General features: G+C 31.1%; 1 protein-coding gene across 1 annotated transcript; it reads left to right on the top strand.

The window, feature by feature from the left end:
• Positions 1 to 7,223: 7,223 nt before the first annotated feature.
• On the top strand, positions 7,224 to 13,998 carry LOC139487036 (uncharacterized). Its single transcript, XM_071272053.1, has 5 exons — positions 7,224 to 7,331; positions 9,451 to 9,539; positions 10,094 to 10,199; positions 11,944 to 11,996; positions 13,258 to 13,998. The coding sequence occupies exons 1-5, from the start codon at positions 7,231 to 7,233 to the stop codon at positions 13,518 to 13,520; spliced, it is 612 nt and encodes a 203-aa protein (XP_071128154.1). The 5' UTR covers positions 7,224 to 7,230; the 3' UTR covers positions 13,521 to 13,998.
• The last annotated feature ends 3,922 nt before the right edge of the window (positions 13,999 to 17,920 follow it).

Genomic DNA, 17,920 nt, shown 5'->3' with positions numbered 1-17,920 from the left:
AAAAGGAGAGGTGTTATGATTATAAACCAGCCAATATCAGCCAGGGTTCAAATGACGTGAATGTAAGCTATATAGATTTGTAATCAATTTTAGACAGGAATAGGACAGCCTTATTTCATTCATGCTGTTGGAAGATATACAAATGTAGTCGAGCGTCTAATTTGTTCAGATTGTAAAGACTGCCCACTTTTTGTAGTCGGAATTTATGTTCATACTTTCAAAATTGTCTTGACACCTTTATATGAAAAGACCCCGTAGAAAAAAGGCACAACAAATATATAGTGTAAAATACAATAAGAAAAGTTACACTTTAAAAGTTAATACTTTGCAAAGGAATTGAAAATGCAAAATACGAAAACTCTATATCGTATATTAGATTCTAAAACAACTATAATTAATCAAATACGTTCACTTGTTTGTCCGCATCGTGAATTCTATTTGTTTCGTGTTGCTAGATTCCTCATTTGTATAAGGTGTTTTGTATACCGACCTGTATATTTGGTAGCTCTTTGGAATTGGTATTGTCTGCCTCGTTCTACGTTAATATCTATCGATAGTAAAAGGAGGGGAGGTATAATTCTATTTTAACAAGTTCTTTAAGGAATGACTGTAATATTGATTACGTCTATCGAGAAAGAACATTAAACATTGGGTGTACACTGAACAACCCAGCTAAATCGTTATTGTAATATATGTAACGTGTGAACCCCATTTATGAAATTATTTCGACAGAAAAGATATTACAGTAATTTCTTTAATTCAAATGTAATTTCTCATGTTTAAGGGAGTAAATCATTGAAAAACGTTAACGACGTCACGATGACATGCCAAAATTATGTCAATGTGCTGATAAACAACAACAAGCTAATCAGAAAACATATACATCCATGATACAAATATTTCTGTGTTCTTTCAATGCCGTTGATATTTTGAGATGGGTTATCATAATTTGTGCTTTATTGTAGGGTTATAACTTCCGTTTTACTTGTGTATGATACCATTATTAGAAATACATGATGTTTTATATTGAAATTAAATGTAATTTATTTTGTGTACTTTTTATCTTTATATTGATGTTCTCTCAGGGTGAATCTGATCTTCATATATTCGTGTGTCTGCCCTTATTTAGGAAGATCATCATGAGAAAACTATCTCGTATATATTTAAGGTTATTCGCTAATCTGGTTTTATGATAGATCTCTTGTTTCGATATTTTTTTGTCATTGATAATCCTGTTATTATCTTTGTCAAATCGAAAGCCTTGCTACAGTTTTCGACACATGTAAAGATACCTGTGTACGGTCGTTGAATGCATGAACAAATGAAAATATAAAAAACTAAATGGGCAAAATAAAAACAATTGTGACATATATATAGGTACTTTTCGTATAATATAATATGTAAGAGGCAAATAGCTAATTGCCACGAAGTTTACAAGAATGATATGAACAGGAGCATGTTATTCTTATCCAGTACATTAATTTTGAATACTTATGAATTGTTTTAACTTTAATTTCTATAAGGGGTTTTCATCACAAAGAAATATTGCCAAATAAATTGTGTATTGAGTCTTTCTTCTTTCATGTTATACTTCAATATCAAAATAGGTCTCTTTAAATTATAATTGCTATATTTTGATATGAAAACAATTCAGCTATAGGAAATCGGATATTAGCTAGTTTAGAATAAAAACAAAATATGACTGCATGGAATTAAATTTAATTCCTGACCAAATAAAGCATTTAATTCAAGCATTGTAACCTCGAAAATACATGTATATATAGACCATTTTTATCCACTTTCAGCTATAACATCTCGGGAACAGATGTTCATTGCTATCATCATACTTCTCGGTTTGTTACTTTTATTTGGTGCGTTGCACAAGTGGTGGAATTCATCCATCAATCCACTTAAAGGCAATGCCAGAGAAACGAATATAAAAAGACATGGTCAACTCAAAGATGAAGAGGGTATCGAAAGTGTATACAACGAAATAGACGAGTTAGCTATGAACACAATAACTTCAAGAAGATCATTCCATCACTCGTATTTAGATTTACCAAATATTCCTAGTAGCAAACTGACCTCAAAAAGAAATACATGTAGCACACCAAGGAGTATTCGTTCCACACAACTAAGCTCTAAATTACAAGCCATGCAACAAAAAACTCGAAATGAATCGAAAGAAAACACAAATGACCAACACAGTCCAGAAGGAAGTGAATGTTCAGATGTTCACATATGTTCAACGTATTTTTCAAAGCTGCAGTCAATTGAAACAATGTTTGAACATCGAGAAAGCTCGTTACCAAGCAATGCAACTGTTACAGGTATTCAGGATGAGTATTCTGTTTCCAAAGAATCTACCTATATTGGTTTCGGTAGGTCAATGAGCTATAACAAACTAACGTTGACAGATGTTAGAAGTCAGGCAAAGGTAATCAATGTTGTAGACAATCCAATTTACCATGAAACAGTGAATCGGCAACCACAATCCGCAACATGGCTTTCAAAGAGGAAAACTATATAGTTTTAAAACACACATAGTCTGAAATAAGAGTTCGGTATTTGTTGAATACATTTTTCACAAACAATTGTTATTGTTGTTATTTCAATCGTGTATTATGATACTACGGCCTTCTGTATTAATCAGTCCTTCCAATAACGTTAATAGACTAATGAGTTACAATAGGATATACAAGCAGTGACGTTTAGTAGAAATTAGTGATTTAATTTCTATTGAAATAATACGCAATTGCATCACAATTGTTTAAATATTGTCCTACGTATTTTTCTATTATATTTCGGCAGCTGGGTTTTATTATTATGATAATGACACACTGAAAACGTAAAATAAACATTTTGATTATTTTTTTCTCATTTCTTTTTTTCCCATGTTGAATAGCTGAATAGCTTTATATGATAGTAATTCCCGTTTTCTTAAAAAACTCCAATTCCTTCAACATTCTTGGATATCAAAATCGTCGTATAATACAACTATGAGTAATCCCTTTTTAAAACAATGATCACATCGATTTCCAACGGTATAAATTGACGGATGGTTTTCATTATAACACTACAACATGCATATTTTTGTGAGGAATTCTAATCAATAATGTATTTCTATTAATTAATTATGTATAATGTATGCGTGATACATAATTCAAAAAAGCTAAATTCCCTTTGATTATTATGCTGATCAACATAACAATTTTAAATACATCAATACGTTCAAATCTTATATATTTGAGTTAGTAGTTTTTGGTACACACCTTCTGTAAAACCGTACATTTCCTTACAGTATTCTTTTCTCTCGGAGTTCGGTATATTTGGTATTTTATTTTTTACATTGGATAAGCAGGGGCGGATCCAGAACCTTGATGTCTGGGGGGGGCACCATGAAACCAAAATTTTAGATTTTTTTTTAGAGATGTTGAGATGTTGATATGCGAGTTTGAGTGTGAGTGTTATGTTGTTTTCTTGGGGGGAGAGGGAAAAGGGGGGGGTGTTCAGATCATCGTTTCTATATCTCTATATCTTTTTTTTTTTTTACTATTTCACTTTATACTTTATTTTACTTTGTCATATTCGTCCTAAACATGCATCAAATATTTGCCACTGGATGTTATACAACCAACAATCAATCAATATTTTCTTTATATTTCATCACCTCTATATTTTTTTATCTATGTTTTTGGCCTCGCTTCCAGACTTACTTTTTTTTTTACATTATTCCAATATCTGTAAAGCACCTTCATACCCTTATAAATGGTGATCCATTTTTAGCCTCATATTGGGCATTTAGAGAAATGTGTAAGTCCTAGATTATGTTACAAAATAGATCTTAGAAAAATAATTTAGCATTTTATTAATGATCTTTTTTATTAGGAAATGTCAATTCATTTTCCTGGACCGGTGGAAAAGGAAGGGGAACGATTTCCCATGAAATAAGAGGGAAGGAAATAGGACATTTCGTTTAGAAAACAAACTTGTATGGTATTAAAAAATAAATGATTTGATTTGTTGCTGAATAAATTCCACAGAAAGACAGTGTAGAAGAGAAAAAAAAACACAAATTCAAAAGAAATGTTATTGTGAGTACTGTATTTTGGAATGAAGAGATACTAAGTACTAGTACCTAAATATAGATGCATACCAAAATTATCGAAATTAAACATATAATTTGTACCTATTCTTTAAAACACAGATCAGAAGTTTCACCTCGTAATCGATCTTTATCTGTATTGTACTATAAACCAATAAAAATTCGTACTATTCCAATCAACATGCAAATATATTTATCATAATTTAAGCTTTTGCAAAGAGACATTAAAAACACACAGGTGTCAATATTTACACACCCATCGATAAGTTGTCATAAATCACGCATGTGGACGCTGGTATTAATTAACGGCCAGTTTAAGAAGTCAAATCAAGCTGTGATTCATTTCCGCTCTGGATAAGAAGAATCAATAGCAATAAAATTATGTTAGAATTTATTTTTTTGTGACCTGAACTGGGGGGGCACATGCCCCCTGTGCCCCCCCCGGTAAATCCGCCACTGGATAAGAGATAAATGCAATTCAAATTAGTTTTCCCTTATCGTCAATGACGTCGTACATTGTATCAATTAGTTCCAGTCGTTTATCGGTTGATTATTTTTAATAGATCTTATCATAAAAATTGCTTATGACGAAACTGCATACGTTGAACACTTACTTCTTAAATATCAAAATAAAGTTTCCAAAAGAACATCCAGAAACTCTCATTGTGTAATAAAAAAAGCAATGAATGCGGTGGTTAAATTTGATATATGCCTTTTTGTGCTTCTCTTAATATATTTATTTGTTTTTATAATGATTAAGATTATAACTCAATGTTGACTGTTGTACCTCTATTTTTGACATGATAACCTACTATTTCTGCTTGTTTTGTTCACGCATCGTTGTCAAAAATATTGGTGAAACTATTATCAAAGGAAGAGTAGCATCATTATCTTATTTGGCATACACATATTCCACATTTCCATTCGCAAGTTCAAAGTATGTTTTTACTTGATTGGACATGCCTCTTCAAATTCCGCCAAAAAAGTTAGCACTTCCTTTCAAACTGTTCTATTTTCTGCGTTTATGTAACTTGCAGTCACTTTCTATTTTCAAAATACGTCAGATTTCCCCTGCAGAAGTTGCCCATGTCAGGCTGCAGTGGAGATGTATGTCTTGTTGTTCGTCAGGTAGGTTCTGCTTCTCGGTGAAGGTTGTAAGATGACTTTCGTAAGGAAGATCCCAACATTCGTGTACATGCTATATGTATTTCCATGACCAAAACATTTATGTTGATGTACTTTTTATTATTAATAAAGATAATATTTACTCTAAACTATCTATCTACTCAAAGCCAACACTATTTACTCGGACTATTCATTCTCTTCTATGAAGACTTGGCTGAGGCAGATTTGCAATAATTTTGGATAGGCATTAAATAAGCTATTTCAATATGTATAGTAAGCCTGCAGTTGGTGACGTGGAATGTTTTGGTTCACTGAAAAAAAAACCCAGCATGAATAGAATTTGAATGGCCAATTTAACCCAAAAGATTATACAATGCGAGACAACAGGAAAATGTGAACACTACATTTTAAAAGAATTTAAATTTTGAATATGGAATATTTCATTAGATTTATAAGTCCGTTAGCAAATATGTTTGGTAATTTCAAAAGTGTGTGAATGAAATGCGATATCAGGGGGATAATCAAAATCATGAGTCAAAATGTAAACTGATAACTTCATGGCTAATACTTCAAAAGACCAACATACAAACAGTAGTACACAAAATACAACCTGGAAACTGATGACTGAGCAACACGAACCCCATTAAAATCGGAGTCGATATCAGTGGATCCGGAATGGTAATAATAATACTTAACTCAAATCAAAACAAGAGAAATTAAAATAAAGTTATGTAGTGCACTTATAAAGAGATAACCTGTTGATTAAAAACAAATTTCAAGCTGTAAAGAAAAGGACAAATACAGTTTTTACACATCAAATGTCTGAATTCGAAGTAATGAATGCTGTTCATAAAATCAAAAAAGCTTTTTTGAGAACAAATGTTTTGCTTGATGAAATCAGGTGAGACATAATAAAAAATGTGTTTTAATGTATCGGGTGATTGTTAAACATGGAGGTGCAACTCAAATGCATATTGAAAAGTAAACAATGTAAAGCATATATGATTATGAACCCTGCATTATATGTCAAAATGTATTTTAATGAACAAGTTCACCTGGTAACAGGACACAGGAAGACATGTCACTCTTCTTGAACATATATGTTTTACTCGCAGTCTCAAAGTCCCAATATCTTAAGCAGTTGTATATACAATGACTTGAAACAATATTATTATAATTGATATTATTTTTACCTTAATTGCATAAAGCATTGTCAAATGCACAATTTATTACATTTTGTACATATAGGTTACACTTTGCAAAAACAGCTGTTTCACAAACTCTTCAAATTTTGAGTAAATATATAATATGCATAGATATTCCGTTTTGTTAACGTACTGTTTCCCCGTCATGATCTCTATGTTTCATCTCGTAGAGGCATGACTTTAGAATGTTACCAGTATATATAAACATGATTGTGGCGAATTTTGAATAATGAGGTAGGAAAAAAAGTGAAGGAAGTGGTAGTACGGAATTTGGATATAAGTTTAAGTCTAAGAAGTTTGGTCAAATACATGATGAAAATATGCCGGACAGCCCTAAGTTTTGAGCTTTGGAAAAATAAGTAGTGCATATTAACTGTTCATTTTAGGATTAATTTTTTACGAGACTTCATAATAAAAAGAACACAATTTTACCCGTCATGGGAGTTGCAAAAAGAAATTGCAGTTTTATATTTTATATGTACAGAAACTATAAGCACATGTATTTGCAATGACTTTGCTGTTGCAAATTGAGTTCATCTAGCTACAGAACATCTTACGTGCATTTGTATGTACAAAACTTGCTACCACTTATACATGTTATAAACAAAATGTTCAAGTATATACAATAGTAGGTAGTTTTGTCTGTATATGGAAACACACAATAGTTGTAATGACCTAATTAGATATTGGTTTTTAAACTACGTTATATAAATCTAAAAAACACACAATTTTGATTTCATTCACTTCCGTCCTTATTCCCCTACAATAAAATATTCTGTATTTTTGACATGTATAATGGACCATTCTAAATATGTAATTTACTTGATTTTAGTTTCTGTTTTCAGAATGTGCTTTTGTCAGTTGCCATATAACGGGCAGTGCTTTCGAAACAAAAGGTAAGTTCATATTGTCTTTGTAACTCTGATTGTTATACGATGTTCATATCAAACAACAATTGTTCAGGGATCAATTGCAGGTCCTCCCACTTCCTGGAATATATTTTCATATAAAAATATTAAAATTAGGTTTCAATGTCATTTCCAGTGTCATATGATAGTTAGTTGTTTGCCGATCCCAAAGCACATAATTATCTTTTTTTGTACAATTTTGTTTTTAAAAGGGCAAGTAATTTGTTTCTTCCAGTAGGACAAAAGTCATTTGAGGTATTATCTGATAGTTAACTTCTTCTTTTATATACTTCAAAACAAAAGAAGGTACATACAGCCACTTCCGGTTTACACAAGGTCTCTTTCTGTTTGTTTTTCAAGGTCATTTGGCTTGCAACTTATTCACAAAGTCCTATGGCTTAATGGTGTATTACTATGAATTTGAAACAAAGGTCATTATCTAGAACGTCAAATTCACCTATGACCTTGCCCTCAATTTCAAGTTAATAAACTAAATGACTTACGACATGTTGTAACTAACAATTTAGTAATTATATTTTGTCGATATATTATATCTTATACGGTTTATGAAAAGAATTGAAAATAAGCCAATATCAAAATTTAGAATATGACATTGACCTTTGACCTTCACCTTATATTCTTTTTTTTTTGGACCAAGGACCTCAAATCTAAGGACACTGGGTCTCTATCGTTTACGGTTTACTAGTGAGAAATGCATACCACTAATATCAAATGCAAAAGCGGAAATACCTCTCAAATGGCGTCTTTAAATAGCTTCGGTATCAATAGTCATTCTATTCCTAAAATTGTAACAAGCAATTTGGTAAATTGAATTTGGCGTATTCTTTTATGGTTGTGACACAAGAAAAGCAGTGTTCGGGGAGATAACTCTCACAATAAAAAGTATTCGAGTAAACAGGGTCAGTTTTAAAAAAGTTAAACTGTTCGAGATCATAAACCAAACATCTAATCGACATCTTGTGAAACAATAATACACCACAAGAGACAAAGTTAAAAAAGGCAGAATAAAAAAATCAAAATAATCAGAAAAAAATCAAAAAGTCTTCCCACGGAAACATAGGAAAAGTTGAAAGACCTTATTACCACACTTACTGATATGGGAATATAATCACTAGTTCGTGCCCAATCTAAAGAACATAAAAAAAAACACTTACAACGCGTAGCTTTTTTCAACAATAGTGGTAAGGTAATTTCTTATCGAATAAAAACAAATTGACTAAGGATCATCGTAGAACTAACATTGAAAGTTTCATTTTAATGAAAATTAAACAAGATTATAAATGAAATTGCAACTGTTTATTTTTACTGTCATCTTCCGGGAATCAATTCTCTCTGTTTTGTTCATAGATGAAAGTCGTTCCACAGAGAACAGACAAGTAATATATTTGCATTACTAATAGAACATTATGGTTTTACCATTTGTAAATGGTCCATTATGGAACACATAATACTTGCAAGTTTCCAGGGAACTTTGAAGATTTACTTTCATCTTATATGCAATAAAAGATGTGATAACATTTCCAACACAAGTCAGAAGGCAGTATAGTTTGACAGGATATGACTCCGAAGTTATTTAAAATGAAGACGAAATAGCTATTAATTCTTAAAGTTCCAAAATAAGTAATGCAAAGCAATAAAAAAATGAATTTGTTGTTGTTATCAAATACTGAAAAGCATGTTAAATTCAAATTTAAGAAATTATACCCAATGCAATCAAAAGTATTCACACATATCTTTATTTATGTGTATATCAATTATATGACCATCGAAGGATATCAAAATCGTCGTATAATACAACTATGATAGTTAATAAGATGGCATCAGAACTAAAATACAGAAAACACAAAGCAACAGTTTATCGTGCCCATGCCTTATAGATTGTTTTTTTTATACTTTTTTATAATTTGCATAACTGTTTTACATGGTTATAAATCAAATATAAGAACTTGAGTGAAATCGGTAAACATACATTTGACAGCTAGTGCCCCTTTAAATTAGCAGAATAAAGTATAGAAAGCATGGTGCTATGATTTCTATTTTCTTTAAATTATAACTGAAAACTTGAACGTATTGTTTTGTTCTCCAGTATGTCTTTTAGTGGAGTCAGCATTTCCTTCAAAACAGAATTTTGTTGTCGCAATTTTGAACCAATAGGGACAAGTTACAAATGCAAAGGTATGTAGACTTTTATCTTACGCGAACAACAGTTACAAATCGCATAACAGAAAACGTTGTACATATCACCATGAAAAAGAATATTAAATCAATATTGCGGCAAAGTTTTTTAACTTGATTCTATCTTTTTTTATTGTTCTAGAATATTATCCGAACATATCTAACAATAATAATCAGTCATTAAACTGATATATTTCTAAACCCTTCTGAGTTCGGCAACTTTTTATATTTTCTGCTGTGTAATAAACTGTTGTACCATATCAGAATGGAAATAAAAACAGCACCAAAACATAATGGCTACTACTTTTTCGACTGTAATTCAAAGTATCCAGTCATAACACTGATTCGGTAGATTGCTATTTGTATATAAAAGACAAGACAGAATGTGAAGTATGCTTGATACCAGAAAAATCATGTACATGTACAGCCAAAAAAAAAAAATGAAATGAAATGAAAAGCGTATTTCTTATAGTTTTCTTTTTCATCGTAAAGTCCTAGTCAGACCTTAACTACGAATCTAAACCTCTAACAATACTTCAAATTACATATTTTAGAGTGTGAGCTTGGATATACATCCGATGGCTTAAAGTGTGAACCTTGTCATAGCGGCAAATATGGCAAAAAATGTGGAGAACAATGTAACTGTCACATTACTGAGTGGTAAGTTTGTTTTTTTATACCTCTAAAATAAATATAAAACATACATTACATCCAATTGAATTGTTGGATCGACTTCAGTGTGCAGGCAAGCACAATATATTTTTGTGGTAGACTTTGAAAGTAAAATTAAGACACACTGGAATGTACATTTTCACATTTTTTTCTCATTCAACTTGACATTTCTCATTTCTATTTTGACATTTTATTAACACTAACTTTTAAACCTGTGAACTGATAAATTAGAACTTTAAAGTGGGAAGTTAATATTAAAATAAGCAATCAACTCAATGACATCAGAATCATATTCTCGTTTACCGATTATCAACAAAATATAAGTTTAACTAACAGAACTCTACCATTTTATTTATAGTTTACCCTGTCACAATTGACCATCTTTTAGTGTTGAATTGCTTACATGTGTAAATAACAGGCTTTATGTACAAAGCAATATACATCTATAACTGGACCATCTTCTTTCCTTTTTCAAAATCTGTAGTATTCACCTTTAATAGATATAATATATAGATATAGGAAGATGTGGTGTGAGTGCCAATGAGACAACTCTCCATACAAATAACAATTTAAAAAGTAAACCATTATAGGTTAAAGTACGGCCTTCAACACGGAGCCTTGGCTCACACCGAACAACAAGCTATAAAGGGCCCCAAAATTACTAGTGTAAAACCATTCAAACGGGAAAACCAACGGTCTAATCTATATAAACAAAACGAGAAACGAGAAACACGTATATATTACATAAACAAACGACAACTACTGTACATCAGATTCCTGACTTAGGACAGGTGCAAACATTTGCAGCGGGATTAAACGTTTTAATGGATCCAAACCTTCTCCCTTTTTCTGAAACAATAGCATAACATCACAACAAAGACAAACATACGATAAAATATCAATTGGCAGACTTAACTCAATCAAAAAACGTATGATTAAACAATGAACGAATAAATTTGATCTGCGATATCTGAATACAAATGCACAGTTAATTAAATATTAGAGACAAACGTTCCTGACCAAAAAGCTAACAAACAAATTCAAACACAGGACATGACTGAGAAATATTTAACCAATCAATGTTCACTTTAGAAAAAACCGGTTTTTTTATAATCTTGAAGTTTATACAAATGTTGTAAGAATAAGTGAAAAATTGAAGATATTACAAATAATCAAAGCTGGTGTACAGACAAGATCCATATAAATAAAAAATAACAAAAAAGCATTATAAACAGTATCAACAGGTCGAATTAAGCCTTTTTTTAGTTAGATACTAACTTAAACTATCTTATATTCTATCTAAAAATTGTTATCTCTCAACAGTGTGTGATATTCTACTTAGAATCTTTAAGTTCGTCAATTAATCATAACTTTATAATTAAATGACAAGTTGTACGGAATAGTGACACTTGTAGAACAGAAGCTAAACTAGACCAGAGATGCTGAAAAACTTAAAATTGAAAAACTAGACTACACATTGGCGACATTGGCGATAATTATATGAGCGTATAAAACTGATGTAAGCATACATACCTTTTAGTATGGTGAAAGCTTCACAGAAAACGCCGAAGAATAAAGAAACTATATTACCGATATTTTAAACCACAAAAGTAGCAATATATTTTTCAAATTAAATGCGACCTTTGATTTGAGGGAGTTCATAAGTTTATATAACTTTGGTTTAATAATGTTTAATCATGTACATTTTCATATGGTATACTTTCATTTGCAGGTGTCATCATAAACTAGGTTGCGTTTCTCATGAAAAAGGAAATATTGTGTCTGGTAAGCATGTTAGTCAAAATAGTGTAATTGGCTACCTAAAGCAATAAACAGCACCTGTATTCAAATTTGCCTGCATATCAATCTGTATTCTTTCGATAGTTTGAGCATGACCGTGTAGCAATGTTTAAACAACAACCAAAGGAAACCACTATTATTGGAACCAAATCCGAACCATTTCAAAAAGATATACAATGTATTTGGTTTAAATAAATAAAGTTATTATACAAATTCTAGACATTGTACCAGCTACCGACGGGGGCCACAGGTAGAGCAGGATCTCCTCATAATTCCGGAGCACCTGATAGACCCTAGTTTTTACATGTAGTAGGGTTCGTGTTGTTTTGTCTTTATTTTTTTATGTTTCGTCGTTTGTACTATCATTTGTCTATTTGTCTTTTTCTTTATTGCGCAAGGCATAGTCAGTTAAATTTCGATCTATGAGTTTGAAGTCCCTCAGGTATCTGTCGCCCCTCTTTTATAAACAGTCCATTCCATAATCGGCCAGCTTTACCTAAAATAAAGAAAAGTAATAAAAGCAGAGACGAACTATTTAATTCCTAAAGTATAGTTACAAATGTACGTTTGATACGATTCTGTATTAGTCATTTGCCAGGGAATTCGAAAATATTTTTGTTCATTATGTAATGCAACATGTCTCAAACCACATGCTCTTCTTGACGGCGTAAAAACAAAACAAATTTGTTTGAAGAAAGGCTTAACTTTACACTTTACTTGGGATTGTTAAGCCTAAACAATTTGAGTACAAAAATTGAAAGCTGGTTTTCGTAAAAATGTACAGTTGCCAAATCGTTGAACTTTGGGCATATATTTAGAATGAAGCGCGACATTAACTTCATTCAATGACTTAAAACCCTTACAAGATAAGACAAATTGCATACTATCTAAAAATGTTTTTAATAACTAAACAAAAACATTCTATGACTAAAGGACAGTGAAACTTTGAATTATTTTATTAAAACAAACAAAAACTTGTCAAGAAGTCTAATAACGAGATATTTGTTGTTTGTTTTCTGGTAGTATGGATACAGTATGTAATGTAAGCTTATCAACAAACCATTATTGTGAAGTGTCCGGATCTGTGTGTAGTGTAAACACATGTGTACAAACGTAGCGTAAACGTTGAACAATTGTTTTTTTAATAATAATATAGATTACATATTTTTACTCTATGTAGCTTTTTGTATTTCCTGACATATCTAACAGAAATTCATATCTGTTAATCTGTTTGTTTTTCTTTCAGGTACTGAGAGAAACAATGTAATCATATTCATGATTTCCATTGCTGGCATAGGGATACTAGTTTTAATCATTTGGACAGTTTGGAGATGTAGATTCAAGCTTCTACACTTTAAGAAATTAAAACGTAGGAGAAAATTAATTGCAGGAAGAAGTAACTTGTCCCATGGATTACAGATTGAAACGGAAGTTGAGAAGGAGAAAACTAATCGACATACTACATATGCAGTGATAGACGAACGAAACATGATAATGGTAGAATGTTGATGAATGACTCTTTCATGATGCAAAATGATATTCTGTTACAGTGTAATATGTGATTGTGGTGAAATTTCATTGTCAAAATGATCCTGAATGTACATGATATATATGTCACTGGACGAACAACCAATACCTATCAATCAATCAAGACTAATCCAAAACACGAGGATTGAATGAATCTGTATATTATGTATATATAAAGTAATTAAAGAGAGATCACCATAAATTAGCTTAATTCACCATTTTCAAAAACAATGATTAACGTACCAGACATTTTTAAAGTAGGTTATGTTTTACATGATTTACTGTAATGAGAATCTACATTTTTTTTCTGTTGTTTACACAGATCCATGATGTGGTAATATTAAGTAAAACAAAGAAGGGAGCTCACATAAGAATGATATACAGCAACAAAAGACGCCTGCTGGAAAAGAAAACACAAAGGGATTAGAATCCAGCGGCGGCTAAAAGTACATGATACATTGTGGTGTTTCTTTGATTTTTTTTTGTACTTCTCACTTAGATAAGATTTTATGATAAATATATTTGATATATGAATTTCTTGCAATGTTTACATGTTTGTCTTACCTCGACCTCTTTTCATGGATAAGTAATAAAGGTTGAACATACATGGTCAAGTCCGCTTCTCAGATACAATAAAAGGTCAACCAAATGGTATGTGTGTAATGCTTGTAAGGTGAGACTGTCTTCTTGGCATTATGTATCTGGCATTGACCTATTTTTGTGATTCAATGCACACAATTTAGTTTTCGTTGTTTGGTTCTATTTACAGATGCCATAAACACTAGGGTTTTTGATGTATTAAATGAATGTTATGTGTACATATCATTGACATATATGTTCTTAAAGTCTCATATGACCCTGGTATAATCATCATGGTTCATTAGTAAATGTTAAGTTTAAGATGTGTTGTCATATAGTAAATACTATGCGCAATAGGTTAACTATATCTGGTGTATAAAATGTTTGTAAGATTTACATGTCTTTCTAACATTTACATTGACTTCATTTCATGCTTCACTGGCTAATTTTCCGTTATTGTTGTATTGTCAGTGCATTAGATACTTAAGGTAGTTTATCAACTTTATTTTGTAAAAACACGCATAACGATTGTTAAGTGTACATATACATGATATATGCGTGGCAGTGTTTATATGACTTTCACCTTATTTTCATCGTATATTTGTCACTTTTGAGTTTTAGTTAAATATCTTTATAACAACGACTATAAGCAATAGGGCCGATGTATTTGGTATTTGGATTGATTCTTTTAGTATTCGTGTCTATTTTATGAAAAAGATGTGATATGACTGCCAATGAGACAACTCTTCCCTAGAGATCTAAATGAGACAGAAGGTTACAAAGCAATAAAAGGCCACTAAATGACAAATATAAAATAATTCAAAAAAGAAAAACTTACGACAAGATCTATGTACAAGACAATGAACAAAACGAATTAGAAATACAGGGGAAAACGACTTTGAATTGAAGGATCCTGACTAGTGACTTGTGACATACATGCATAATGTTGAGAGGTTCAAATTATCAGATTACAGATTTCTAACATAAATGCAACTTTATTTTGTAAAAACACGCAAAACGGTTGTTATGTGTACATGTATGTGTGGCAGTGTTCATATGACTAGTACCTAGTAAGTAAATAAATACAAATCTATTCAATGTCGATATATTTTACCAATTGAAATTAGCTAGCTTAGTTTCTATCACAATTGAGACTAGTCATGACTTCAAATTTTTATAACCTATATACAGCCAAAATTGTGCAAAGTGTATTTCCCAGAAATCCCATTTCCCGAGAAAGAGTTAAAAGTATCCCTCCTTTTTTTTTTTATCGTAAATGATTGTAACATCCTTAGGAAAGTACGATTTGTGGGACCGACAATAGAAGGATAAAAATATCACAGGGACATTTAAACTCATAGATCGAAAAGGCCATGACTACCCGATTGCCCGATTTTATACATTTGTGGTTTCAGAAAAGTGATATGTTTGTGTAACTAATGGGTCATAATATTATAGACCAATTTTGCATTTGGTGTGACACCCCTTCGTGGTTTAAACGTCAAACTAAAAGGTCAAGATTAATTTCTCAGATGTTGCCTTGGATTTTATGCTAACTAATCAGAATTCGTCAAGGTAATGTAGATATAATGTAAGTTTAAAACGACATAATTCCACCAAATAATGCATGAAAACCTTTGTTTCATGTTGGTTTTTATAATTACATAAGGTTAAAACGAAACTCAATTGAATTTTATAGCAAACAAATCGGTTTATATAATATATTATATTTTATTCAGGTCTCAGACAGGTTATTCATATTAATGCATTTTTTTTTTATCTTTACAACAATTGTTTTCGTTAAGAATATACTTTCAACCAAGTTTTTAGATTGTACATGCACTGTTTAAATGTTTGTTTGACTATTTACTTTTTTGTAACTAGTCTTAGCATCCCTTAAGCATGTTAGACGATTCCTTGTAATTAAAAATTTATGACCCCTAACATAAAGTGTTTGAAAAGACGAATTAAATACTCAGTTTTCTTTATTTTGAATTCGTTGTAGAAAATAATGATATAATGATATATGTTGCTTGCACCTGTGCTGTAGCAATTTGATAACAGTTGCAGTTTTTGTCCGAAAGAGGAATAAGCGTCAAAAGCTTTAAAAAAATGAAATATTCTGCAACTCAAAGAATTGTTATACATGCACAGAAAATCCAAGAAAATCATGAAGTGTTCAACGATACTGAAAATGGAAAAGAATTCGATACGACCTGGGAACACATTGTGGTTTGACTTTAAATACTTTAATTATAACACTGTTCTAATTCAAAAGAAGTATATGCAAATCTGTATAAACCTACGTATTCAAGTTATATAATCTGTTGTGTTTTGTTACAATGTTTCAGCAACAAATGAAAATGCACCACATGGGATATTTAATCACGTATGATATGTGTGTCATTGTGCGTGTTATACTTCTTGCGATTTATTGCGGGTATTACTGAGTAAAATTTATGATTACAGTTTGCGTCACAGTTAATACATTCATTGTTACAATATTATTGTCCTTTAGGAGTAGATTATATTTTGAGAAATGAGATTGTAAATGGGACTGCAAAATTAGAGCGAAAATATCGATCTTTTTTAAACAGTTGTGTTATCTAAAAAAAAATATATAAACTTTTGAATGATAATCTACTAATTTGAAACTGAAATACGTATTTCATAACGTATGAATTGTAGGTCTTGAAGGTACATAATTATAAACATAGTACATGTATTATTTCTTTGCACATTTCGACATTGCATTTTAAAATTGACATTATGTTCAAATAATTGGCATTTGATTTTCTGTATCGTATCAAGCATTTCCAATAGACTGATACTTTAAAAACTACTAAGATTTTTTTACAATCTATTTGCTTTGCACGATTCACTAATAGGAACATATTTAGGTTCGTTTATTGTGTGCTGTTCGGTGTGAGCTAAGTCCGTACTAAATATTAATTAACCTTATTATAAATTTTGACTTGGATGGAAAGTTGTCTCATTGACACTCATACCATATGTTCTTTTAGTTAAATGACATATCATATATGTTACAGTTGCTATAAAATGTAATGTATTCTTATAGTATTAGATCATATATTAGAAAATCAGGGAAATTGAAAGAAATGTACACACGTTTGAGGTGATTTCGTTTTTGTAGTTGAACATGTTGAATTTCAAATCCAATAAAAATCGGGGAATGTAAATGCTTTCGAGGTTCAATCAAAGCAAATTAGTATTACGCTCTTGTTTTGCTGAAAACATTTTACTTCCACACATGTCTGTTATAAAAGATTGAGCAAAATGGTAGAATTACCTTGCTTTTGTAAAAAAAACATACTAAATGCATGTGGTTCATTTACATGTACATATGACTTACGTTCTGAATGCGGTTTTTTTCGCCTCGATAAAGTAAAAAATCTAGACTTACGCGTGTTGCTTATATTGGTAGCAATTTTTTTTATAAAACATTTAACTATATAATTAAAAATGGAGATGGGGAATGTGTCAAAGAGAACACATCCGAAGGTCACCCATGGGTTTTCAATACATCGAGAAAATCAAGCACACGGATGTGTGCTTCAGCTTATTCCTAAACAAAAAAGTACTTGTAAAGGGATAATGGACGTCATACTTAACTTCAAAACATATGAAAGAAACTAAAACTGAAAATTATACAAAACTAACAAAGGCCAGAGGCGCCTGACTTGGGACAGGCGGAAAACGCGACGCGGTTAAATATGTTTTAATTAGGTTGTAATTATGCAACTTTTTGAGAAAAAACAACTAGTAGAAGATCAGTGATATTT

Source organism: Mytilus edulis, chromosome 8 (assembly GCF_963676685.1).
Source record: "Mytilus edulis chromosome 8, xbMytEdul2.2, whole genome shotgun sequence".
Classification (NCBI taxonomy): Eukaryota; Metazoa; Mollusca; class Bivalvia; order Mytilida; family Mytilidae; genus Mytilus; species Mytilus edulis.
The sequence above is the reverse complement of the archived record's forward strand: the minus strand, read 5'-3'. Positions and strand labels throughout refer to the sequence as shown.

What these genes read in the sequence shown, in the direction of transcription:
- LOC139487036 (XM_071272053.1), top strand. Translation starts at nt 7,231, where the DNA reads ATGGACCATTCTAAATATGTAATTTACTTGATTTTAGTTTCTGTTTTC. An exon ending in CAGTGCTTTCGAAACAAAAG is followed by an intron (nt 7,332 to 9,450) that starts GTAAGTTCATAT and finishes TTTGTTCTCCAG; the next exon opens with TATGTCTTTTAGTGGAGTCA. An exon ending in AAAAGGAAATATTGTGTCTG is followed by an intron (nt 11,997 to 13,257) that starts GTAAGCATGTTA and finishes TTTTTCTTTCAG; the next exon opens with GTACTGAGAGAAACAATGTA.